The sequence below is a fragment of the Lissotriton helveticus genome, chromosome 11 (assembly GCF_964261635.1).
Source record: "Lissotriton helveticus chromosome 11, aLisHel1.1, whole genome shotgun sequence".
Classification (NCBI taxonomy): Eukaryota; Metazoa; Chordata; class Amphibia; order Caudata; family Salamandridae; genus Lissotriton; species Lissotriton helveticus.
Window position 1 is genome coordinate 194,887,890 of NC_136072.1, and position 27,738 is coordinate 194,915,627.

Genomic DNA, 27,738 nt, shown 5'->3' on the forward strand with positions numbered 1-27,738 from the left:
GGTAACCACAGAAGTAGAAGAGGAGGTAGAAGTCCATGTAGTAGTTGGTACAGACACCAGAGTTAAAGTTTTGGTCTGGGTAGTACTCACATGTGAAGAAGCCGATGCACTCTGAGAGGGTTCAGAAGCTTTCTGAGAGGATTTCAACAATTTCTTTCTCTCAGGAGAAGCATTGTCCGTGGATCTAGCTCTCTTGCTAGAAGTTGAGGCTTTGTCCTCCTCATCAGCAGATGAAGACTTCAGCCACAAAAGAACCCTTGCCTCCCTATCCCTGATGGTTTTCTGAGGGAAGGTACGGCAAATTCTACAGTCCTTCACCACATGTGAAGGGTGTAGGCAATAAATACAATCCGAGTGCTTGTCATCCACATGGACTCTCTTCTTGAAGCAGGTTCCACAGGGTTTGAAAAGAGCTTTCCTTTCAGACATTTTGAAGCTAGAAAATCCAAAAACTGAGTAGGCACTCAGGGAGACTCCCTTACACACGAAGTGCGGTGAAAATCTGAGGAGAACTGCCTGAGCAGGGAAGGTTCTAGAGGGTGAGGACAGCTGATTGGCTGAGGCTAATATTTCAGGTCTTTTTACAAAATGATGTAGATAGGCTGCTAAGTTTTGAGGCCTAGTTAGGCCTTTAGGCTTTTCCAGCCTACTACAAGAAATTTTAGGCACTGCTATTATATATTTTATTTACCGTGGGACTCCCGCCTCGACGACGGGGAATGATTCAGGCATGTGAATCTATGAAAGATACCCTAATACTGGATAAAATATGGCTAAATGCTTGGGCATTTCATGGTGGATACACGCTAAAGTAAACAAAATTAGTATTTTTAGGAATTCTTTTGTAAAGCTTACATGCCACACAATACGCCTTTGACTAAGATCACTAATTGTCCAGCTATCGCTCTTGCAAAATAGGTCTGTCATACGGAGGACACTGAGCTTTATATATGTGCAATATTGATGTGTTTTGATATGAAAATTTGCGAACTACAAAAGTTAACTGTTTTTTGACACAAGCACGTGCTAACCCTTTCTTTCGTAAAAAAGAACCTTTAAATAGAATTAACATAGAAACACATGCACATATATAAATATACATATATAAAAATGATAAAATATGACAATACAATTTAGCATTTAAAGATTTCGTATCATTTAAGGAATGTTCGGCACAAAATGGTTTGATGCAACATAATATTTGTTCATAGCATAGTTCAAAAGCACAACATTATTGATGTTTTAAATTGACTTGAAAAAGGCAAAGCGGACTAAATGTAGTTTATTACAATAAGAAATGTTTACTCAAATTATAAAACGCCCTATGAATAAAATATTCAACTTTGTTCATAAAGATTTTTATATGAGGTTGGGAATTATTATCTAGCCAACAAATTACAAAACTTTTGTGCCAGTTAGCAGCAGTGCACACCTTTAGGCATAAAAATGACATACAAATAATTATTTAATTTCAAAAACAAAAGAAAAATCGCAAATTATTATCAGTCAAGAAAAAATATGTTTCCAATACCTACTGTCAATACTAAAGTTTGGTGTGCCAGCAAGGGCCCATTGCAAGGAAGATTTGCACGTGCATGCACCCATGAATGTAACACCCATAGTGAATTACATATTTTATCAAAAATGTCTCCAAATTTAAAGACACACCCTAATTAAAAAGTAAAGTTAGTAACTTTATATTACAGCACAGCAAGAAAATATACAATGATAACCTTTAACCTACCTATGGTAACATTTGTAAGTCACTGCCCTTGTCCTTATTTAAGTTACCATTTCCCCAATTACAAAACAACTTAGCTTTGGTCTGTATGAAAACCATGAAAAATATACATGTACCTATGTGCTCTGGATAGAAATGTAAACATGTTAAGCTTATCTTTCAAACTAAATGGATTTTACCCTATTTAATTCAACTATAGTAAATACAAATATATTTGTTCTGATATTGGGCTCTAGTTTGACACTTGCTATGGGGCTAATCTATTTCACGCGGTATATTCTAAACATGTATGTGAAGAACTTAAATCCTCATGTTTGTACAAACAAGCACTAAAAATTCTAGGTGGCTCTCTGATTGTGCTCAACACATGAATTGCTCATGTTAAATGCAAAGAACCTCATCGGTTCAAACCCGTACTGCAACACAATTTGAAAGTACTCGTAACACACCATTATGGTCAAACCTTTTTTTTAATTTCCTCAGTGCCGTTACCACTGCTGGAAAGGAAAGGTCTACACTTCTACAGGGTAAAAGACATTTCCATAGGAAAATCCACATTTTACTGTTATAAAAAAATGTAATCCTTGTGTAGATATTCGGGAAAAGCGAACATCGTATATTGAGTTTGAATAAAGGATTCCTTTTCCTAACAATTGATTCATTAGTGAAATACACAACGCAACTCTCTTTCACCGCTTAAGGTGTTTTCTGAGGTCAACATGATTCATCAGAGAAAAATGTATAAATGAACAGTCTTGATTCAGACAGTAGTGGCTCAGTAAAAGGTCTTGACTCTAGCAATATTAAATATCATGTAACTCATCAAAATACATATATTGCTATTACGATATAAAATATGGCCATATTCTAACAGTGGAAGTCAAGTAAACCATTGTAAACAGGACAGCTCCAAATTTCTTCGAACTTATAAAGAAGTAAGCTACTTCAGCACGCTTCTGTGGGCCAACGCAGACAAGTGGGTACAATAATGATTTGGCAGCTGCAAAAGATAACAAAAATAAAAGTTTGCACGTTTAAATAGCATATTATCCTACCACCAGGGAATTATCAAGATAAAAACACTTTACAGTACTGGATGGCATAAAACAAACTGCAAGCCTTCTAAAATTTACTAAAGAATGAACTATCAGATGACAAAGATGAAACGGTAATTTACCTGTAACAATAGTTTTGAAGCTTGTAGTCCTCCTCGATACACATGGTGCATGTTATTTCATTATTTAGTTGGTGGGTGTGGAAACTTCTTCGGTAACACTAAATCATTTTTCTTTTTGGGATCGGCCATTGTTGGAGTCATGAAGACTGACCGGGATACTGAGCGCTAATCCCCAACGCACCATTATGTGGTAACCTACAGATTCTCTTCATTTCATCTCTTTTTTAACCAATTTTAAGTCTTTGTCTCAACTGCCCTCCTTTAACAGGGAGGTTGGAGGGCCCCATGTAAATCTAAAGGAGCTTTAAGCTGCAGCCTATTGTTGCAGGTAAATAACCTATTTATTTCATGAGCAGTGTTAGTTCTGAATAGCGTGGGCCAGACCTGCATGTGCTTTAGAGCATTTTACGGCACAAGTACAGAGTGGGAGTTACATTGTATGGGTATATAATAACAAGCAACCATATGGGTGAGGAGGGATGAAGGGTCAGATCAACAGGGATTTCAGTAAACAAAAAGACCTCAAGTGATTATATACAGAAAAAGTAAAAATACAGAAGTTAAGGATGTGGATTGCTTGGAGCAAAAGGGTTTGGGTAGGAGTAAGTGGATCACACACAGAATAGTGGTGTAATGATGTGGATGGTTAAGGGTTGAGGTTAAACTAAGAACATGGTAGAAGCCAGTCAGAATCGATTCTCCAGTGGGTGTTACTCGAATTCACTGTGGTTCCTGCTCGTTTGCCGCAAGAATGTGGTCAATATGCTGTAGCTGATGCAGGCAAATCAAGACTGGAAGAAAATAGAAAACATTTGAGTTTCTTGTTTCTTTTTAAACGTCTGAGGTTATGTTATGTTAGTTAGGCTTATAGAGCGCAACGGTTACCCTAGGGTGTCCTGGCGCTATGCACCGTTCGCCGGTTGTCAGGAAAGAGATGTCACTGAGTAAACAGCCATGTTTAACTCCTTTCTGAAAGAAAGAAGATCTGCCGAGTTCCTCATATGGAACGGCAGATCGTTCCAGGCCTTGGATATGCAAGTGATAAAACTTTTACCTCCACAACTGTTTTTTTTAAATGTAGGAACTAGGACTGGTTTTGATCCTGTGGACCGAAGAGTCCTGCCAGGAGCATACCATTTGAATTTTTGCCTCAGATGGTCAGGGCCTATTCAGTTGAGGGCTTTGAAAGCCATGCAAAGGGGATTAAAACGCACCCTTTGTTTCACAGGGAGCCAGTGTAGTTGTCTTAATTCTTTTTTGACAAAGACAAATTTCAGTGTCCCTGTCAGCAACCTGGCTGCTGCGTTCTGCGCTACCTGAAGCCTGTTAATGTGCTGTGTTTTTGGGCATTTAAATAAAGGCTGTAATCCAGACATGCCATAACAAGTGCTGTGACCACCGTCCTAAGGCTTCCTTCAGGGAGATAGATCTTTATTTTTCTTATAATTCTTAGTATCAGAAAACAAGCTGACACCACCGTGCTTATGTTTCCGCTTATGGCAAGAGGAATGGAACTTCACATCTTAGGTGCACTTCCATAGAAGGGCTTGCTCAGTGTGGTTTTTATTTTTTGTATTGAAGACACAGGTTTTGAAATGAAGAGAGTGCATTTTTTAGATTTCTGGACTCGCCTCAGACGAAAGCTTGTGGGGGAGGCAGTGTGGAGTTCCAATGTGTATGGCTATGTCTGTGATGAAGGCAAATTTGAACTGACTTTTGGCTTCAATGGGTATCCATTTCCAGAACACTAAAGGGGAAAAGTGAGAGCATTTACTTGTGCTGTGTCTGAGACCAGATGGTCTGCTGAGTTGAGGGCTGAACTCGGACGGGCTAGGTGGGTTTTAAGAGTACCAGTCAGTAGTGCATTGCCACAGTAATACAAGTAAGAACTAGGGATTGCACTATAGTTTAAAAGTTAATGGATGGAATTAAAGGTTTGATTTTCCTAAGGAGTCTGGTTTGGAGTTTTTTGCTAATCACCATGGCATTGATGTGGGTGTGAATATTTATATTCTTGTCCAGTGTGAAGCAAAAAAGCATTTTGATATATCCGTGATAGTAGATTTGCAGTTGAGTATGTTTAAAGAGTTTAAACTGCACTGAATGAGACGTATTGCTATGTTGTGGTGTGATTAACATGAATTATTCCTTCTGAAGGTTATGTTTGAGGTGATGGCGAGTCATCCAACATTACAGCGCCATCATCACTCTTTCCAATGTGGCAATATAATTTAGTGAGCAGAACGTCATGTAAAGTTGGGTGTCATCACAGTAGAGGCTGAATAAGACATTTGAGTTACTCAGGAGAGTAGTCAGAGGTTCCATGTGTAAGTTGAATAGGGTGGGATGATGTAGAACCTTGAGGGGACTCCTTGTTCTAGTCTAAGGGGGTTGGGGGAGTGGTTTGTGATTTTTACTTATTAGGATCAGTATGAAAGACAAGATTCAAACCATTATAGAACTAGGTCTAGGTGTTCATTGAAGATCTTCAGTACAGACACATTGTAAACTGCATCAAAAGCCACTGACAAATCCAGGAGAATTAGCAGGCAGGATTCGCTCCTGTCTAAGATGGCGAGTTTGTCGGCCATTACTTATAGCATAGCCGATTACATGTAACAGCCAGACCAAAAGATCACGAACCCCAGGCATCTTTGCGCTTACTGACTGTTCTGGTTAGGATGCTTTTGCGAAATATGGATCCGGGTATTCTAATGCCAGAGGTAAGGGTGACCATTTGCTGAAGGCTTATGTGGTATTCAAGTGTCCTCAAGAAGCAGTAACTTTCTCAGCAGGAAAAAAGCAAAAGGCATAAAAACCTCCCTGCTGGATTAACACTTCAAAGGAATGAAAAAAAACTTATAAGGAACCCAACAATGAAATTCTTCTTGAGCAAAGTGTCTGGATCAGCAAGTGGAGGGAGCTGGGAAACAACCAAAGGAAGACTTATTTGTTGTGATGCACCCTCCTACCAGACTGAAGCACTTAAGTAGCAAAAGAGCGGAGCCAACATAGTGCAGAGCCGCATGGATACGCCACCTCATGTCAGTTTGTTGCTTGTCTCTTCCTGCACCCTCAGATGCACAGTGTAAACAACTGGTGGAACCAGAGGGAAACAGCATACATATTTCTAACTTAGGATCTTTTTAGGTGTTAAAAAGAGGCTATTCTACTGAGCACAAAGGTATCCACGAGAAAGAATGTTACAGAAGATTAGTAACTTGCTCTCAGCGATATTTCTAACCCCAGATTTCTCATCTTAGTTTAGATACCTAGGCTGTAACTCACAAAGTAGAGGGTCTGTGAAGTGAACTCCGACCTAGAAGTATTTCAGGACCAGGTGGGTGAAACGTCCTTCCCGGCACATAAGTCTGTCAATGCAGTAGTGCTTTGTCAACGTAAGTACTGCCACCCACGTCACAGCCAAGCAGATGTCAAGGACAGGCACTTCGTGAACCAATGCAGTGGTAGACTCTCAGACTGGTGAAATGAGTTTTTAACCTGTTAGTGAGAAGCAACTTTGGCAGTGCGTTGCAGATCTTAATACAGAGGACTATCCACATTGAGAAGGCCCTCTTCTGCATAGCCTTCCCTTACATTGTAACATAGACCCCCACAAACAGATGGTCGTACCCAAGATATTTTTTGGTACGATCAACGTTAAAGCGTAAAGCCTTTTTGGAAGTCAGGCGGCAGGAAATCCTCAGATCGCGATGGTGGAGAGGGAGCAAAGAATGCAGGTAGGGTTTTAGACTGCCCAATGTGAAAGAAAGTCATGACTTAAGGCAAGAATATCGCCAGAGTCCTCAACACCAACTGGTACTGGAGAAAAAGAGGTGAATGAAGGTTGCACTGAAAGTGCCTGCTGTTTACTCATGTGACAAGATGATCTTTTCGCAATGAATAAGACAGCCTTTAAAGTCAGGAGATGCAACCAGCATCTATGCATCAGCTCAAAGGGCATATACCTTATGACCAAATTAAGATTCCAATCTGGCATCACAAGCTGCTTTTGGGGAAACGTGTGTCAAACCTTTAATAAATCTGATCACAACAGGTGATTTAAACAAGGATTTAAAACAATGATGGCTGGTCTTTCAAAGATAGAGAGGCCAAAATAGCTGACAAATAACATTTAATAGGACCCACTGCAAGACATTGGTGTCCCAAACACAAAATGAACAAACATTTGACAGCTTACAATGTAAAGGGTCAATGTTGTAGATACTGATTCAGCTGACAAATCTGTCCCAGCGTCCAGCATAATGAACTTTTTGGAAAGGCGTTTAGCGCTCCAAATGACATCCACCTCATTCTTCAGCAGATTAAACAAAGTCAACTGCCACATTTAGTTTCCAAGCATGGTGGTGTAGATTCAGTTGAAGGACCCTTCCCTGTTTCTGAGAAAGGAGATCCTCAGGAAACGGAAGCCTGATCAGAGGGCAGAACCTTGTGCTCAGAAGCCCCAGGAGCCACACTTTCCTGGCCAAATCCAGAGCCACTAAAATTACCTTGGCCCACTGTTCCTGATCATTTTCAGAAATTGGGGCAGGAAAGGCAGAGGCAAGAAGGCATGCAGAAGTCCAGATTTTGATTCCAGACAATGCTTTTTTACAGGAATTTCTACATGCATACCTGGAGTGTTATTGGCAGTGGAGAAAAGATCTATCCAGGGTTCTCCCCAATGCCAGAAGATACTCTGCACCACTTTGGGAATTGGTCATTATTTGTGGCCTGCCAGATGCAGTCTGCTGATCCTGTATGCAATGGCACTCAAAGGCCCTGCAAGGTGGTTCGTGATCAGGACACTCGTAACAACTCCAGGGGCACACAACCTTAAGGCCCCAATCTGCATGCTTGCTACAATAGAACATATTGGTGGTGCTGTCCATGAGAATGTGCACCAGCGTCACTTTGATGGATGGTATGAAGGCATTCAAGAACAAGTGAATGGTTCTTAATTTCAACAAGTTGTTTTCAAGTCAGGCTTCTACTGGAGACCAGATTCCTCTGATTTCTACCTCTGACAAAAGACAATCCCAGCCCAACAGTGGCACAACTGTCACCAAAATCAGCTCTGGCAAGGGAAGGGGACAGGTGCTGGCCCAATTGAAGTGAAGTAGTCACCATTTTAGATTTTTTGTAGTGCATAGTCTCCTTCAAGATCTGAATAGCATCTAGTCAGTCCTAGGCCCCCCCGTAACTTCATGTTTCATTGCAGAGCCTGCATATGCCCCATGGTGTAGTAAAGAAGAAGGGTGCAAGTGATTAAAAGGCCAAGAAGCCTCAGTACAACTCTGAGACCCAGGACGAAGGCTAACATTTTGGGATTATAGACCGAATGTCTTGGCTCATTGCAACATGAGGAAAGGTCCAGAACTATACCGTATCAGGACAGCTCCAATGAAAGGAAGCCTATGTGAAGGAGTCCTGAATGACTTTGGCTAGTTGATCATGAACAGTCAGGGGCTACATCACCTTCAACAAGCAGTCTTCGAGGTAGGGGTAAACTGGTATCCCTGACCTCCAAATAAGGGCTGATGCAGAACTGTCGAACTGTAAGTGCTTTTGGCCTACCTTGAATCGCAGTTAACATCTACGGGACTGCAGGACCCCTAGAGTAGTCTCAGAACTCCCTAAACTAGGTCAAAATATCCAGGGTGTGTGCCATGGCTCTACTTTCTTTTTAACGTTCCAAGGCAGGATCTGCTCTCTAGCTGAACAGCCGTGAGCCTTCTAATGGCCTCTATGAGAAAGGCTTCTAAAAAAATCCTGTGCAGCACCTCCAAACCACACTGGGCCCAACCGCCCTTCCCAGACAATCAGCAGTATCAAGGCCAGTACGAATTACGTATATGGCCGCATCTTGACCATCCTGAATAGTTTGAGTCAGTAAGGCCCTCAGGTCTTCTGGTACCGCCGCCAAGATCTTGCCAGCCATGTCCCAGACAGCATGCATATCTCAGCCAAACAGACTGTAATGACCGATCTCAATGTCAGGTTTGCCGAAGAGAACATTAAATTTTAAAATGCCTCAAACCTCACACTATTTGAAAAGGTAATTGAGAATTAATTTGGGGTTCACCTTGTTGGTTGAAACGTGAACAACCAGACTCTCTGTAGCAAGACATTTAGTGATAAAATCAGGATTGCCAGGCTTCCGTCTTTGATGTCTGGCCACCTGCCTATTTGCTGGTGGGTAGGCACAGGGCTTTGACCAGGGGCTCATTAAGGTGGACATGTGGGCCTCTTTGAAAGGGAGCAAGGGCTCAGATGCTGGCCATTATAAGAAAGCAGTAAGTCATCAATGTCTACACTCTCAATCTCTGGATAGTGGCAAGCTTTGGTTAGAATCGGAACCAAAAAGATAGTGGTATCAGTACAGGGCTATGATCAGAGTCAGGCTCGATGGTAACTTGTTGCACTTTAGTAATTTCATAGCGTGATATTGGTCCAAATCAAGATGAAGTCATTCAGGGTAAGACCTCGGAACTGGCATCGGATTCTCCTACGGCATCGGATCCTCCTACGGCACCTGCTCCTGCTGTAGATTGTGGAGCCCGGGTCATCAGACCGCACCAAGGAAGAATATACTGGCACTAATTCAACAGAGCCCCTGCAGATACTTGGGGCCCAATGACACTAGAAATGGAGCTGGAAGAATGCCAACTCTGCATCCTAAGCAATTCTCCTTAAAGGTGTCAATCTGCTGTGGTGACAGTGATGGCCCGGGACGTTTGGGCACACTGGGACCACATTTGGAATCTGAGATCCGGAAGAAGACTGACACACAGAAGCACACCTTTGAGCCTTGTTTTTGGATAGAGTGTGGTAGGAGGGGTCGAGTAACGCTTGCTTTCTTGTGCTTCTATTTGTACTTCTGTTTTGACTTACCAGAGCACCTTGACGGTGAAGCGGAACTCTTGCGGAGTTAGTTTGGGACCTCGACTTCCAGCAGGAATTACGCAAAGTCCATAACTTCTTCTTGTGTTCGGTGACATACAGATTCACTTCTATGTTCCAGATCGCCTCTAGTGCATGACAGCATACTTGCTGCACAATGTTTCATGTCCTGAGCCCAAACACCAGGCACACACCTACAGTGAGTCTGTAACCAAGATCTATTTTCTACAATTGCAGCATGGTTGGAAACCTGAAATCTTGGGAGTGGACATAATCCTCTAGCACATTGTTGTCGTCGGAAGGATGACAACATTGGAAGCAGAACTCCAGATCAGGGTTGAAAGGCACGGAAAGAAATTAACTGACGTCAGCATGCATGAGTGGCTCTTATATTCAGCTCTGCTCCATCACTTTTTGGGTGGTATGGAATCAATGAAGAGATGCACAACACCACAGAGCATCCCCTAGGAGCATTGATGGCAAAACATTTTCCTAATCTACTCTGGCAGACAGCCAGTATTCTTAGGTGTGGAATCTACAGTAAGTAGTATCCATCAGACGGAATGTTACTGATCCTGCAGGCATCTGTTTGTGGCATGCAGTGCTGTACATTCACATGCTTAGCATAAGACGGCTATCTAATATTGGGATCGGAAGTGTGAAAGTTGTTTTAGTTCAAAGAAGCTTTTCGAGCCACGAGGTGTAGTGACTCCTCCTCTTGCTTACAGTGCTCATGGTCTATGGTAATTCTCTGTTTGTAGGAATGGCAGATTATCTCTTCTCTAAATTACAGATGGTTCAGAATGCCGCTGCAAAAGCCATCTGCAATAAAAGAAAATATGATTCAGCTAAAAGTTGCATGCGTGAGCTTCATTGGCTCCCAATGCGGCAACGAGCCATTTTTAAGCTGTTGTGTATTGCTCACAAGTTACTCTACGGCTCAGGCCCTACCATCCTATATGACAGGGTCAGATTTCATAAACCCTCTAGACACTTACGATCTATGACGTTAGGAAGAGCAGTTATTACCCGAGTTCGTACTGTCAGGATGGGAGAGCGGGCTTTCTCTCACATTGTGGCAACAAAGTGGAACGAGCTACCCCCTAAAATTAGAACAAATGACTGCTTTGTCTCATTTAAGAAACAACTGAAAACATTCCTTTTTCCCAGGCTAGATCAATAATCCTCAATCAGAACTGATGTCAAACCACTTGCAACTTTCTTCAGCGCCGTGATGTCCTTTTAGGATGAATGTTAGCGCTTTATAAATAAATAAATACAAATAAATACAAATGGTCGTCGACTCCACAGTTAGATTCTTTTTCCTCCGGGCAGGTGAGGATGGAGTGTAAAGAATGATGTATCCCAGTGAGATGGCCATGTAAATATAATGTAATGTAGTTAATTGCAACTGTCACATGTTTTCGGGAAAGAGGGTGGGAGCATGTGAATCTACAGCACTACATACCACAAACAGGATAAGTAACATTCAGCGTTTCATGGCATGTGTGGCTGTAGATACACATGCTTAGCAGAAATTGCTCTTCCTTTGTGTGGCTTGTTGAATACAAGAAAGAGTTGGCGTCTTTCTGAATGGTTGAATTCTATTAATATAGTACATAATTGCCCTTTTCACTTCTAGTGTGTGTAACTCTCTTTCTGCCACTGAATTGGGCTGAAGAAATAATACCAGCAACTCAATAGATTGGTTTAAGCGCAATTGTGAAACCACTTTTGAAAGAAATTTTGCGTTAGTACGTAGTACCACCTTGTCTTTATTAAGTTGAAAACAGTTCATGCCTGAAGTTCACTGACACATATGACTGAAGTAACGGCAATGAGAAATGCAACTTACCATGAAAGGAATTGTAGGGGCATTTGTGGAGAGGTTTAAATGGGGGACCCATTAACCTTGTTAAAATATTATCAAGGTAACAAGCTTGAGTGGGTGAGACTTTGGGCGTATTAACTCTTGAGTCGCTGTCAAAAGGCTTTGTTTACAGGAATCCTGAAAATAGAAGTGTGTTCTCTATTTTGTAGATATGCAGCAACTGCAGTTTAGTGTATTTTTATGGAAGTGAAAGCTAACCCTGAGGTTTGTAAATGCAACAGGAAACAAACAGTATCTGGAGATTGTGCTGTTAAAAGGTCAATACCCTTTGAATGTCAATAGTGGGCAAAACGTTTCCATTTTGCTGCATAACAGGCTTTAGTTGTTGGTACCCCGGCTTTTTTTTTTTAATTAGAATATTCATACATTGCGGAGATGAGTTTAAATTTCCGAATTCTAAGATCTCATGAGCCATATCACAAGATTTAACGAACTTAGATTTGGATTTCTTACCGCTTCCTTGTGTTAGAAGGTCCTGCAAGTTGGGAAGCCCTCGATGTGGGACTGACAGTTCTAGTAGTGTGGTGAACCATGGTTGTCTGGCCCAATGGGAGCAACCACAATGAAGGTCATAAACGTCTGCCGAAGTTTGCGTACCCGGGGCTATTTAAACCTGGAGGTGAACTTTGGGCATTTAATTTTTTCCGCCTTTTGGAATAGGTCTAGGGTCGACCTTTGGAGTTTTTGTTTGTGGCTGAAGCCAAGTTGGAAGGGGCAGAGTACTCACGGATTGTCCCAGAGTTAGGTATTGGATCTCAAGGTCAGATCCAGAGCTATCTTTGTGAGAAAAGCTCCCCTCATCTACTGCCAACATTTGGACTTAGGTCTGTTGATAATCTTTGGTTTCAAATATTTTGGGAGTTTTCTTGATGATCCATCAAGACATCTGGGCTCTTCATGCATGCCGATCACGCACCGTTTTCTTGGCCGAAAATTATTTGCACGCCTCACAATTGTTTTCGTGATGATCTGGTGAACGGCACAAGTTACACACCAATGTTGGTCGGTTTATGGAAACTTGGTGTGGCAGTACGGCAGAATCAAAATAAGGTCCGTTCCAATACCAGCTGGAAATGGCGCGGACGAGAAGTTGAAAATGAAGTTTTGCCCGGAGGTGCCTCATTCGACTGGAACGCGTAGGTGTCCACGGGCGACCACTTGAGATGGCTAAGAAACCACAATTGAAAACAATACCAGCATTTAAGACCTAACTAGAAGGAGAAAATGATACAGAGATGGGAAAAGAGCAAACACATCTTAACCCGATGGTGGGAAAAAGCAATCCAACAATGGAGTCAAGGGCCATGCGCAATGTAAGCAAGAGGAGTCGTCACTACACCTAGTCACTCAAAAATCCTATTTGAAGAAAAGCGACTTGCACACTTTCGATCCCAACTCTAGATGACGGATCTATGCTAAGCATGTGTATCCCATCAAACATAACCATTTTTCATCAGTAGATGATTAATACAAGCGGGGCAAAATTATTTTCAAAGATATAGTGCTCTACAGAATCAAGCTCTACGATGAGCTAAAAATGAACAAGATCCTCCCTAATCAACTTCTATCTGAGGATTCATCGATGGCAAAGACGGTGTCCAATTCAGTACCTCTAGACAGCACATGCCTATTAAACCGGTAACCAGGAGTTAACTTTAGTCAATTAACTAATTTGAAAACAGTTTATGGCTTAATGGTTCATTCATCCAGAATAGAGGGCTTAGCATGATGGTAAATGTTCTGACAAAAAGATTTGCCAATCACCATATGGCAAGGTAGGGAGCTGAAGATTGCTGGAGGATCAGAAAGAAGTGAGCCAAACATGCTATGGTTTACACAAGATGAATGCCCTCTTCAGAGTTGATGGGTATAAAACATTCTCTGAGGTCAGAGCATAACTTAAAGTTATAGGAATAAAATGGATTCAAGGCAGCTAGATGCAGTTTCTGCGGAAAGTAGTGAGAGCTTAGGGGCGATTTTCTAATTTATATCACAAATTCGAAGCAAATGTAGAGCTGGTCAAATAGAAAGCTTCTACTCGCATACAAGATTCAGAAACCTCTTGGCAGTTGGAACATCTCCTTCTGTAGCACAGCAGCAAATAGTATGCAATCAGTGATATAGGCATTTTGTTTGGTGATCAAGTGCCTGATATTGTCTTGAGCTGCCTGGGCAAGTTATGTTTAGGTTACGGGAAAGACATGTTGTCATTTTTATGTTAGTCAGAGGTTGAATAAGGAGGATTAGGCAATCAAAGAGGTGCAACATTTGGCTGTTGTGTTTTTCTTTTTCTTTGCTACACTGGAGTTCGTATCCCACAGGGAATCTGTCAAGGATGCACCTACACAAGTAGTCGAGGAAAGAATAGATTTGAAAGATTGGTGCATATAGTGGGATTATAGATCATTACCGCTTCACATATGATGCATTTTCATTTGAAACCTAATTTTTCAAAAGCTTGGAGAGGTGAATCAATGGCACACACAAGTGACCACTAATGAAAAATCCATAAAGATGCAGGTCAGTTACAGTAGTGACAAGTCTTAGCATAGCTTTAAAAATAGGCATGATATGCCCTGTTCGAGGTATGTTTTCCACTCCCATTGGACCTCACAATGGTAATCACCAGTGGCATGTTCTGCGCTGACTTTGACAGGTGAGCCGTAGCTCTACCGGTTTGAGGTGCCACCCCCACTGACAGTCGGGGACTGCTCATACCCCATCAGGAGACCATAGAAAAATGTATGGTGGCTGGCAACTGATTTAGTTTTCTGTGCTGTAAATTTGTTACTTCCGTTGAGACAATTGATGTACAGTGTGCTACTTTTCAAGCTGGCTTATATCCCACAATTGTGTATTTTGAAATGTGTGTGTGACAGATGTGTGGGAGGCCACAAGACTGTGCGCAAGGTTAAACTTTTCCATGTAGGAAACAATGAGGGCCTGTACAGAATGATAGTTCTCTCACTGGTTGATTACTCAAATTATATCAGATGGCAGAAAAGAAATACAAATTGGAGTCTGTGCCCTAAAGAATTGTGTGTCTTCCAGGTGACCCTGATGAGGCTTTCTAGTCATGCCTGACACCAAAGACTATAAAAAATAAAGAAAAACTATTTGCAATTTCCAGACCAAATACTAGATGGCAGGAGTATACTCAGCATGTGAATCTAAAACCAAACACATGCGGCTTACTGCAAATCTTTCCTATACAAACTAATTTCTCTGCACAATATGCAAAGCTACTCCTTAATTTATTGTGCTGTGAGTTACCAGCTACTAGAAGGCCTTAATATTGAAAAAGAAAATGCTACTTACCAGTATGCATCTGTTCTCGGCATGTAGAGCTGCAGAGTCTCACAATGTGCAGTAGACCGCCACCTGGTGTTGGGCTTGGATGATTGCATGTTGTTGTTGTCTTGGAAGAAGTCTTTGTAGTCACGAGATAGGTGACTCCTCCCTTGGACGATAGTGCGCATGGGCATCGACTCCATAATTAGATTATTTTTCGCCATGATGGGAAATTATGGAGTTAGTAGAAATAAAGAAGGGATGTCCATGTGTGTATATCTAATTAAGATAGAACTGGAACAGATACAGGTCCCGGGGAAGCAGGTGGGCGTGGGCGACTCTGCAGCTCTACATGCCAAGAACAGATGCTTACTAGTAAGTAGCATTTTCCGTTCGAGGCATATGAGCTGCAGATCTCACACTGTGCATCGATTGTACAGCAGGGTCTCCCCTAGCGGTGGTCACCTGTATCTGTTGCAGTAATTTGAAAGAGTTTGGAGGACAGCATGGCCTACAGCAGCTTGCTGCTTGGCTTGCACATCAACACAATAGTGTTTAGTGAAGGTATGTGTTGTAGACCATGTTGCTTCCTTACAGATGTCTTCTAGGGGAACGTGACCTAAGAAAGCCACGTAGGCTCCTAGTTTGCGTGTGGAGTGCGCTCAAGGAGGAACTGTTAATGTACGTTTTGCTTTGTGATAGCATATTTGTATACATTTGACAATGCACCGTGCTAATTCAAGCTTTAAAAATGGGGTCGCCTTTATGTGGTGGAGAGAAAGCTACAAACAGTTTCTTTGTTTTACGAAAGGATTTGGTCCTTTCAATGTAATAGAGAAGAGCTCTTTTTACATCTAGTGTGTGTAGAGCTCTTTCTGCTTGAGAGTCTGGGTTTTGAAAAACACTGGCAACTCTACTGATTGATTTAGATGAAAAGGAGTAATTACTTTAGGAAGAAATTTGGATTAGTCCGTAGAACCACCTTGTTACGGTGTAATTGTAAAAATGGCTCTTGTATAGTGAAAGCTTAAATTTCACTTACTCTCCTAAGAGAGGTAATAGCAATAAGGAAAGCTGTTTTCCATGAGAGGAATTGCTGTTTACGCTTATGTAAAGGTTCAAAAGGGGGCCCCATGAGCCTGGTAAGAACAAGGTTCAGGTTCCACACTGGAGAGGGTGATAACCTAGGAGGAATGATTCTTTTTAATCCTTCCATAGAAGCTTTGATTGCAGGTACTCTAAATAGCGAAAGATGTTGTTTATTTTGTAGATATGCTGCAATGGCTGCAAGATGTAAATGTATAGATGAATATGCTAGATTACATCTTTGTAAGTGGAAAAGGTAACAGATGATATTCTGGATGGAAGCATCCAGGGGATCAATTTGATTATTGGTGCAGTAAATGGCAAATCTTTTCCATTTGGCCGCATTGCAAGCTCTAGTATTAGGTCTTCTGGCTTCTTTAATGATATTCATACAGTCTGGTGGCAGGTTAAGGTAACCAAACTCTAAGACTTCAGGAGCCAGATCGCCAGATTTAGTTGACTTGGATCTGGATGTCTGATGTCTCCATGGTGCTGTGTTCGCATGGATGGTTTTAGACACATTCTTTGGTGTGGAACTAGAGAGAGTTCCAACAGTGTGGTGAACCACGGTTGGCGTGCTACCAGGATCATCTTGAGAGACTGTTGTCTCAGATTGCGTACCACTAGTGGGATTAGCGGAAAAGTGTACGCAAATCTGTTTGACCAGTTCATCCATATTGCATTGCTCTTGGACAGCGGGTGTGGAAACCTGGCGGGGAAGGTTGGGCATTTTGCGTTTTTGTGTGTGGTGAACAGATGTCTGGATGACCCCACTTGTGAAAGATGGTAGAAGAACTTGTAGATGTAGTTCCCATTTGTGAATCTGTTGTGTCTATCGACTTAACAGATCTGCTATCTGATTGTGAACTCCTGGAAGATGTTCTGCAAGCAGATACATTTTTTGTGGAATGGCCAATCTCCAAATGTTCTGTGCGAGCTGGGACAGCTGCAGGGAATGTGTGCCTCCTTGTTTTTGAATGTAGTACATGGCTGTCATGTTGTCCGTCCGGATCAACACAGCTTTGTTCTGTACATGTACTTGGAAGGATTTTAGTGCTAGGAATATTGCTAGCAGCTCTAGGTGATTGATGTGAAGCACTTTTTGTTGAGTGGTCCATCTTCCCTGAGTTGTATGGTGGAGCAGATGGGCTCCCCATCCTGTGAGGGATGCGTCTGTTGTCAGTACTTTCTGTGGAACGGGTTCATGGAACGGCCGCCCTCTTGACAAGGTTTTGGTGTTCCACCACTGCAGAGAGCGATGTGTGCGGCTGTCCACCAACAACAGGTCTGTAAGTTGCCCTTGACCCGGATTCCACTGATGTGCTAGACATTCCTGCAATGGGTGCATCTGCAGTCTGCATATGGTACAATAAAAATGCAAGATGCCATCATGCCTATTAGTTGCATGAACACTCTGGCTGGGAGAGAGTGTTGGTTCTGAAACTTTGTGACTAAGGGCTTGAATGCTCTGTATCCTGGCTGGGCTGGGATAAGCTAGAGCTGTATCGGTGTTTATTGTAGCCCCTAGGTACTGATGTACACCAGAGGGCTGGAGATGTGACTTGGTGTAGTGGATTGTAAACCCAAAGCCGTGCAGTGTTTGAATTGTTTGTGATGTGTGTTGGACACACTGATTGAATGACCTGGCTTTTATGAGCCAATCGTCTAGATAAGGGAAGACGTGGATGTGTTGTCTTCAGAGATGTGCTGCTACTACTGCTAGACACTTTGTAAACACTTGTGGTGCAGTTGTGACCCCGCATGGAAGGACTTTGAACTAATAGTGTTGTCCTTCTAGTACAAATCTGAGATACTTCCTGTGAGAAGGATGTATGGGAATGTGGAAGTAGGAATCCTTGAGGTCTAGTGTGGTGAGGAAATCGCCTTGTTGCAACAATGGGAGCACTTGTTGCAAAGTGATCATGTGAAAATGATCTGAGTGTATATACAGATTGAGGGGCCTTAGGCCGAGGATTGGCCTTAGTGTCCCATCCTTTTTGGGTATTAGGAAATAGAGTGAGTAAACCCCTGTTCCTTGATGTTGCAACGGAACAAATTCTATTGCATCCTTTTGAAGCAATGAGAGAACCTCTTGTTGGAGCAGCGTTGGATGTTCTGTGGATATTGGACGCTGTCTGGTTGGTATATGTTGAGGGGTAGCTGTAAGTTCTAGGCAGTAACCATACTGGATAATTTGTCTTACCCACTTGTCTGTTGTGATGGACTTCCAGACAGGTAGGAACTGTGTTAGTCTCCCCCCTACAGGAGTAGAAGGCTGTTGGGGGAGGTGAAGGAAGTCGCTGTGTAGTGGTGGAAGAAGTTAGATTGTTGTTATTACCTCAACCTCTTCCCTTGTTGTTATTGCCTCTGTAGCCTCCTCTAAAGTATCCTTTATTGGAGGAGGTTTGTGTATTGTTTTTAAAGGAAGCCGAATTGTCTGGTGCAGATTGTTTGGAGCCTCCTCTATAAAAGGAGCGACAAAAGGAACCTTGTGTTTGTGGGGATGCAAGTCTCCGATAGATTTGGTAGTATCTGCATCTTTTTTAATCTTTTCAAGTGCTGTGTCTACATCTGTACCAAAAAGCTGCTGTTGGTTAAATGGCAGATTTAAGATAGTAGTTTGCACCTCTTGCTTAAATCCTGAGATGCGTAGCTATGCGTGGCGTCTAAGGAGGACATTAGTGTTTATTGCCCTAGATGCGGTGTCTGCTGCATCAAGTGCGCACTTGATTGAAGCATTGGAAATTAGCTTACCCTCTTGGATAAGGTCATTTGCTTGTGCCTTGTATTGGTCAGGTAGATGCTGTAATAATGTTTCTAGCTGATCATAGTGAGCCCTATCGTATCTTGCAAGAAGGACTTGTGTATTAGCTATGCGCAATGTATTGCTGGCTTGGGCAGCTATTCTCTTGCCTGAAGCACCTATCATCTTTGACTTTTTGTCAGGAGGTGCGGTTTCCCCTGAGGTTTGGGAGTTTGCTCGTTTTCTAGCATTTGAAACGACTAGGGAATCCAAAGGTAGTTGTCCCTTAATGTGTGCAGGGTCAGTAGGAGCAGGTCTATATTTCTTTTCTATTCTGGGGTTTATGATCCTAGCACGTACAGGATCCTTAAACACGTCTGGTGCATGTTTAATGACACCTTTGATCATTGGTAGTTTTTAAACTGACCTTTGTGATTGTTCAAAAGTGTCTAATAGGAAATTTTCTTCTGCCTCATCTGAATGCATTGTGACTTTCTGATAGATGGCAGCCTGTGGAGATGACACGGCCCTTACCTCCTCGCAATGACGTCCGAGCGTGGGGGCCCTGTCCCCCGCGCCCGGTCACATAACGTCCCGGTCACCCAGGACTCCTCTTCTCTTTCTTCCCCTGCAGGAACCGACACCAACAACAGAGCCCGGAGGACCGGAAGCGATCTCCCGCGATCCCGGAAGTGGGACACTCTTTGATGACCCAGAAACGGCCGCCTCTGACCCCGGAAGCGGTGGCCCGGACAACGACCCGGAACGTAGAAAAGTCGTCGGGAGAGAAGGAGAGGCGTTCCAAGCAGCAGACTCGTGGCAGGAGGCAGCGGGAAGCGAAGAACCACCGACAGTGAGCGGAGTAGAGCGGCAAGACCGAAGCGAGGACGAGGAGGAGGACGTCTGGACTGAAGACTGGTGGCGTCCTCAGGAGGTGGCTGGAGAGCGGCCGCAACTCGTGGGAGAGTTGCGGCGGGGCACGCGAGTACACTCCATCCTTTCTCAGTGCCCCTTCTTGTACGTAGTTGTACATAGTGTAGTTAACGTTGCACGAGCACAAAAGCACTGTATATTGACCCCTTTCTCGCAATGTACAGAGACCGAGCACCGTCCCCAGCACACGTCACCCCCTCTTCCCCTTTCCTCTCTTGCTTGCCTTTTCCATCCTCCCCCCTGCCATCCCTCCCTCACGGTCAGTTTCCGATTCCCTCACTCCCTTGTGTGGTGGAAGTGCTCCGAAGTCCTTTTTGCCCGGACTAAAGCCCTATACGCTTCTCTCCTTTTCCAAGCCTCCGAGGAGTCCCAGTTACCTACATTGGAGAAAACTACGCCAGCCCAAGGAGGAGAAGACCTGATCCACAACGACCCCACCGAGCCAGATCGCCATCCCAGCAACCCCGCCCTACACATCCAGCCAGAACCCATACACCCGCCCTCCTTCCCATCAGACTTTGTCCAGGACTTTAAATAAAAACCTCTGATCATAGCACATTATATCCGGCCTCCCCGCCTGTTATTCCGGTCCGCCCATCCCCCACGTCCACAGTTGGTGTCAGAAGTGGGATATCCCGGAAGCATGGAGGCCGCAGTCAAACAGCTGGCAGAATGCCAGGAACAGCTAGGGAAGATGATGGAGAGGTTCCTCAAGACGGCGGAGGACGATCGTGGACAGCTGCATGACGTCCTGAAGGGTCAGGTCACCGCGCAGGACCAAGCCCGTGAGAAACTCACTACCGTTATGGGGCAACAAAGACCGGTCACCTCCCTTCCATCCGTTGTCTTACAGAAATACGTGCCAGGCGAAGACCCCGATTACTTCTTCACGAACTTCGAGCGCCTAGCTCAGGCTGCTGCCTGGCCTGCCGACCGATGGGGCCACTACCTTGGACCCCTTTTGACAGGGGAGCTGCAGGCCGCCTACCAACAGGCCAACATCCAGGGACAAACACCATACCCTAACATTAAGGCCTGCATCCTGGAACGTCTGGGGATTGATGACGAGACGTACAGGGTTAGGTTGCGTCAGGCAAGGGAAGGACCCCAAGAAACGCCTTGGGCTTGTCCTTCCGTATCCAGGACCTGGCAAACCGATGGTTGAAGCCCGCCACGGCCACCAAGGAAGACATCCTGTCTAAAATGTATCTGGAGCAGTACCTAGCGTCCTTACATCCAGCCACCCAGAAGTGGGTGCGCCAACACGCTCGCCTAACGCTCGACAGCGCCGTGGAAATTGCCAGCGCCTACAGCAGAGCCCAGGAATCCCAGCGACCCAAGGAGGAGCATCCTCCTCGTATACCACATGGCAGTCATCCCCGGGCCCAAAGGCCCCCTCCCGTGGTCAGGAAACCAGAGCCCGCTCCACTGATGCCCTACCCTGTCATGCCTCGCCCAACCCCACCAGGACCTCAATGTTTTCATTGCGGTGGGTACGCACACATTGCTCGCATATGCCCACAAAAGGAAGAACCCATGGACATAGGACTGGCCAGGAACTATGTATGTCTCACCGCAGAAAATACCCCTCCCCCTTTTCGATGTCCGGTACGGATTGAGGGACACCGAATGATGGCACTGGCCGACACCGGATGCAGGCACAGCGTTCTACGGCCGCAGGAGCTGCCACACCCTGTCGCACCAGTGACAGGCACCGTGGCCATCAAATGTGTCGATGGAGACACCAAGAATTATCCGACCGCCAGAGTCCGTGTGCAACACCCCTCTGATGACGGAAGCCTGCTAACGGTTGGCCTGGTACCCAATCTCCCTGAACAAGCGATTTTGGGTAGCGACTATAGCGGTCTGCCCCATCTCCTTCAAGACACCACGGACTCCCTGAAAAATGGTGGGCCGAAGCCCCTTTTCCCCATGACCCTCCTTCTGTGGATCCTCCGGTCAAACCGACCAAGACCAGAAGTCAGAAAAAGAAGGAAAAAAGGGACTTTGCCATGGCCTTCCCCGCTCAGGTGGATATCCATCCGTGGGAAACAGACAGGGAATTCCGCGCCACCCAACAAGAAGACCCAGTGCTACAAGAGGCCTGGGGCCGTGCCCTGGACAATGAGGACCCACTACAAGTAGGTCCTTACTTCTTTCAAAAGAACGGGCTCCTCTACAGAAAGGGAGGGCCCCACCAATCCCCCCAGTTGGTTATCCCCGGACTGTTTCGAGATAAAGTACTGTTCCTGGCCCATAGCCACTTGCTAGGAGGGCATTTCAGCGATGAGAAAACCGGACAAGCAATCCTGGAAAATTTTTATTGGCCTGGTGTACACGGGCAAATAAAACGGTACTGCCGGGAATGCCCGGTCTGCCAGAAAAACAGCCGGTATCGTCCCCCCAGGGTTCCTCTCCAACCCCTCCCTCTCATTGACGTCCCTTTCACTAGAGTAGGGATGGACCTTATAGGACCATTGCTACCCTCAAGGAGCGGGTGTAGGTATGCTCTAGTGCTGGTGGACTACGCCACCCGCTTCCCTGAAGCAGTCCCCTTGCGCCAACCCACCACCCAAAACATAGCCAAGGCCCTCATCTCCATCTTCTCGAGGGTGGGTTTCCCCCGCGAGATCTTAACCGATCAGGGGACGCCTTTTGTTTCCTCCCTTATGCGCCAAGTCTGTTCCCACCTGGGTATTAAACAAATAAGGACCGCAGCATACCACCCCCAGACCGACGGGTTGGTGGAACGCTATAATGCCACCTTAAAAACAACCCTGAAGAAACTCTTAGGCCTAGAGAGCAAGAGATGGGAGGAGATGCTTCCCCTTGCTCTTTTCGCCACCGGTGTAAGGTTCAAAGCAGCACCGGATACTCACCGTATGAGTTGTTGTACGGGTGAGCTCCGCGGACCCTGCTAGACATGGCTAGGGAGGCCTGGGAAGCCGAATCAGACAGACCCCGGCCCCTACCCGAATACGTAGACAATCTGAGGACCCACTTAGGACAGATAAGGGAGATCGTGAGGCAGAACCTGGTGGGCGCTCAGGTCACGCAAAAACAGCAGTACGACAAGGGAACCAAAGCCCGTACTTTTAACCCTGGGGATCTTGTGTTGTTACTCTTGCCTTCTTCTGACCATAAGTTGCTAGGGCAGTGGCAGGACCCCCTCCCTATCCTGAGGCACGTGACTCCTGTCACCTACGAAGTGGAGGCAGACCCCACCCAAGGGACCACCCAAATCTATCATGTAAACCTCCTGAAGAAGTGGATGGGGCCCCGTCCTGTCCTGTCCACAGCGACCGCCCTTCCCTTCGAAGGTTGCCTTGACCCTGACCTACCTGAACAAAACAAACAGGACCTCAGAAGGACCTTGTCCTCCGTGCAAACGGTGTTTTCATCCCTGCCGGGACACTCCACCGTGGTGGAACATGCCATCCACACAGAACCAGGAAAAACAGTGAGACAAAGACCCTACCGCATCCCCGAAGCACGTAGAGCCATCATTAAAGAGGAGACGAACCAGATGCTGAGAATGGGCATCATAGAGCCCTCCAGCAGCAGCTGGAATTCACCCATTGTTCTAGTGCCCAAGCCCGATGGCTCCACTAGGTTTTGCATAGACTTCAGAGAAGTGAATAAAATATCGGCCTTCGACTCCTATCCCCTGCCCCGTGTAGATGAGATGGTGGAACGCATAGGCAAAGCGAAGTACATTAGCACCCTGAACCTGTGCAAGGGGTACTGGCAGATCCCCTTCACAGAAGAAGACAAACCCAAGACCGCCTTCTCAACCCCTGAGGGCTTGTTTCAGTTTAAGGTTATGCCCTTTGGGCTTCACGGAGCCCCGGCTACGTTCCAGAGGGCCATGAACTTGGTGCTACAGCCCCATATACGTTACGCCGGGGCATATCTGGATGACATCGTCATATATAGTGACAGTTGGGAACAGCATCTACACCATTTGTGGCCCGTCATCTCTCTGGGGAAACATGGCTTCACCATCAACCCCTCCAAGACCACATTAGCGGCACAGAGCGTGAAATACCTGGGATACCTATTGGGGGAAGGGCTCATCCGTCCTCAGGACAACAAGATCAAGGCCATCCAAGCCATCCCCTTCCCTCAAACCCGGTAGGAACTCCGTGCCTTTCTTGGTTTGCTGGGATATTATAGGAGGTTTATCCCGAATTTCTCCCAAACCGCGGCCCCTCTGACCGATTTGTTGAAGAAGGCCACAAAGACAGAAGAGCAACTCCGGCATCCCTCTCCCCTGGTGTTACACGCCTTTGACCGACTTAAACAATCCCTGATCACCAATCCGGTGCTAATCAGTCCTGACTATACACAACCCTTCATCCTGCAGACTGATGCCTCCGACCAGGGCTTGGGGGCTGTCCTCTCACAGAAGGATCCAAAAGGGGTCGAAAAACTAATCCTATACCTCAGCAGGAATCTCTTCCCCCGAGAAGTGAACTATGCCGTAGTTGAGAAAGAGGCACTAGCGATCAAATGGGCGGTAGAAAGCCTTTGATACTACCTGGAGGGACGTGAGTTTCTCCTCTACACCGACCACGCCCCCCTAGAATGGATGGCCCGCAACAGGGGTCACAACGACCGAGTACTCAGGTGGTTTCTCTCCCTACAGCCATTTTGGTTCAAAACATTGCACAGGAAGGGACTGCAACAGGGCAACGCAGATTATCTCTCCCGTAATCCACCTCCCACAACCCCTACAAGAAAGACTGCTAGGGAAAGGGGATGTGGAGATGAAGCGGCCCTTACCTCCTCGCAACGACGTCAGAGCGCGGGGGCCCTGTCCCCCGCACCCGGTCACATAACGTCCCGGTCACCCAGGATTCCTCTTCTCTTTCTTCCCCTGCAGGAACCGACACCAACAACAGAGCCCGGAGGACCGGAAACGATCTCCCGCGACCCCGGAAGTGGGACACCCTTTGATGACCCGGAAACGGCCGCCTCTGACCCCAGAAGCGGTGGCCCGGACAACGACCCGGAACGTAGAAAAGCCGTCGGGAGAGAAGGAGAGGCGTTCCAAGCAGCAGACTCTTGGCAGGAGGCAGCGGTAAGCGAAGAACCACCGACAGTGAGCGGAGTAGAGCGGCAAGACCGAAGCGAGGACGAGGAGGACGACGTCTGGACTGAAGACTGGTGGCGTCCTCAGGAGGTGGCTGGAGAGCGGCCGCAACTCGCGGGAGAGTTGCGGCGGGGCACGTGAGTACACTCCATCCTTTCTCAGTGCCCCTTCTTGTACGTAGTTGTACATAGTGTAGTTAATGTTGCACGAGCACAAAAGCACTGTATATTGACCCCTTTCTCGCACTGTACAGAGACCGAGCACCGTCCCCAGCACACGTCACCCCCTCTTCCCCTTTCCTCTCTTGCTTGCCTTTTCCATCCTCCCCCCTGCCGTCCCTCCCTCACGGTCAGTTTCCGATTCCCTCACTCCCTGGTGTGGTGGAAGTGCTCCGAAGTCCTTTTTGCCCGGACTAAAGCCCTATACGCTTCTCTCCTTTTCCAAGCCTCCGAGGAGTCCCAGTTACCTACATTGGAAAAGACTACGCCAGCTCAAGGAGTAGAAGACCTGATCCACAACGACCCCACCGAGCCAGATCGCCATCCCAGCAACCCCGCCCTACACATCCAGCCAGAACCCATACACCCGCCCTCCTTCCCATCAGACTTTGTCCAGGACTTTAAATAAAAACCTCTGATCATAGCACATTATATCCGGCCTCCCCGCCTGTTATTCCGGTCCGCCCATCCCCCACGTCCACACAGCCCTATTGATCAAGTGTCCAAACCCAATGTTATCTTCTGGTGGAGATGGTTTGGATGGATATGTAGGTGGATCAGGAATATCTGGTGCATCTGGTTGGATTGGATACTCCCAGTCTGGTTGGTCTGGGTAGTTCAAAGGATCATTAGGGTCGTCCCCACCTCCTATGAGATCATTCTCATCATTATGAGGAGGTGTATATTGAGGTGAAAAATGAGGGGGTGAATTTTGAGGTGGTGAAGGAAAAGGATATGGAAGAGAGGGAGATCTAGGAGAAGAAGGGTGTATAGGTGATTTAGAGGAGTTCTTCTTTACAGGCACGTGAGGTGTAGGTACTGTATCTAATTTCCTCTTCCTGTGTGGCAAAGCATAGACATGTCCAGTTTCTGGGTCAATATATATCTTTTTCTTTGAAGGATCAGGTTGAAAAAGCTGTTCTTCATCAGGAACTGGTTTCGGCGCAGATTTTTTCGGTTCCGATTGTGGTTATTGCTTCACTTTGTCCTTAGCCTTAGGAGTTTAGGAGTTGTGTTAAAGTCCTTTGGCGTAGGTTTTGGTTCCGAAGATTTTGGCTTTGGAGCCGAAGCTAGTTTAATCGGCTTGGAAGCGTCGGAAGCAGCCTTTATTATTTTCGGAGCCGTTTTTTCTTTCGGAGTCGACGGTTTCGGAGTGGATTTCGGAACCGGGACTTCTTTCGGTTTCGGTGCCGAGGGAGCTGGAGGTATCGGCACATGCGGTTTGCTCGGTCCCGAGGTCCCGGAAGGCTTTAGAGGTTTCTTCGGAGCCGAGCTCGAAGACGGGGCTTCTGAAGTAGTTTTTCGGTGGCGACTGGGCCCCAGAGGCGGAGTGTTGACCTTTGCCTTCCATTTGGGTGTTGGGGCAGGGGCAGGGGCAGGGGCAGGGGCAGGGGCAGGGGCAGGGGCAGGGGCAGGGGCAGGGGCAGGGGCAGGGGCAGGGGCAGGGGCAGGGGCAGGGGCAGGGGCAGGGGCAGGGGCAGGGGCAGTAGTACTCGCGCGTTGACCCGAAGGTATGGAGTCATTGGAGTAGTCTGCCTCAGACACGATTTGGAGATCTTCGGAATCTTCCTCCGGGACATCAGGACCCTCGTCGAAGATGTCGACCGGTTCCGGAACCGATCTCTGCATGATGTGTCGACGGGCCCTCCGATCCCGAATCGTCTTCTTGGATCGAAAGGACCTAGCGTGACAGCTCACATAAATATCTGTGACTCCTCAGATACGGATCAAAGAATCTTTTTTGAGTGAATTATTTTTGAGTGAATGTATTAGGATGTGTGTAAGTTGGATGAATGTTATGGTGTGCTCTTTGTAGGGTATCATGTGTATAGAGAACAGATTTTCTCATTTTAATTGTTTCTACATGTTATGTAATTGTCTTTGATATATTGATTCTAAGAAACATATTTTGAAAATATGAATTTGAAATGAAAAGAAAAAAGAAAAAAATGAATATTAAATAAAAATACAATAAATAATTGTACTCGCCATGCTTTGAAGGGCTCTGTTTGAAAGTAGGAACCATAGGTCCAGAATAAAGTATGTAAGGCCACGAGGGAATTTTTTCTTGTTGTCGAAAGGATGCACAGGCTGTACAACTGGACTCGTCGTGTTCCATGATAGGTACAGGTTACATACCCTGTGATGCTCAAATCGCGGGAACTTTGCTCCACACTGGGGGAATTTTTTTAACAGCGTCCTTTCCATGAGCTGTAGGCTTCACTGCATGGATAGGCCCGACGGCCCGAGTTGATGACTGGAGTCGAGGTAACGAGGTTGAGTTGATGGTTATTGATGTCGAAAGTTGTTAGGTATAGTTGAAGTAAGTGTTTCACGCAAACTACTTAGAAAGTAGTTTTCGAACCGCAGCGGAAAAGTTACATTCAAACCAATGGCGAAAAAAACAATCTAAGGATGGAGTCGATGCCCATGCGCAGTATCGTCCAAGGGAGGAGTCACCTATCTCGTGACTACAAGGACTTCTTCCAAGACGACAACAACATGCAATCATCCGAGCTTAACACCAGGTGGCGGTCTACTGCACAGTGTGAGATCTGCAGCTCATATGCCTCGAATATACAACTTTCAGTTAAATCCAGTGCTGCTTCTGTTTGGAAATGAACTAGAATACTAAAATGGATCAAGATTGATCAAATGCT

The 27,738-nt window shown here is 45.6% G+C and overlaps 1 protein-coding gene across 1 annotated transcript in view; it reads right to left on the reverse strand.

Annotated features, from left to right (window-relative positions):
• Positions 1–1,266: 1,266 nt before the first annotated feature.
• The window catches only part of MFSD1 (major facilitator superfamily domain containing 1), a 162,985-nt gene continuing 136,513 nt past the window's right edge, over positions 1,267–27,738 (reverse strand). Inside the window, exon 17 of the mRNA XM_078667035.1 lies at positions 1,267–2,741. Within this exon, the coding sequence (XP_078523161.1) occupies positions 2,682–2,741 (60 nt within the window). The 3' untranslated portion in view covers positions 1,267–2,681. The remainder of the gene's footprint in view (positions 2,742–27,738) is intronic.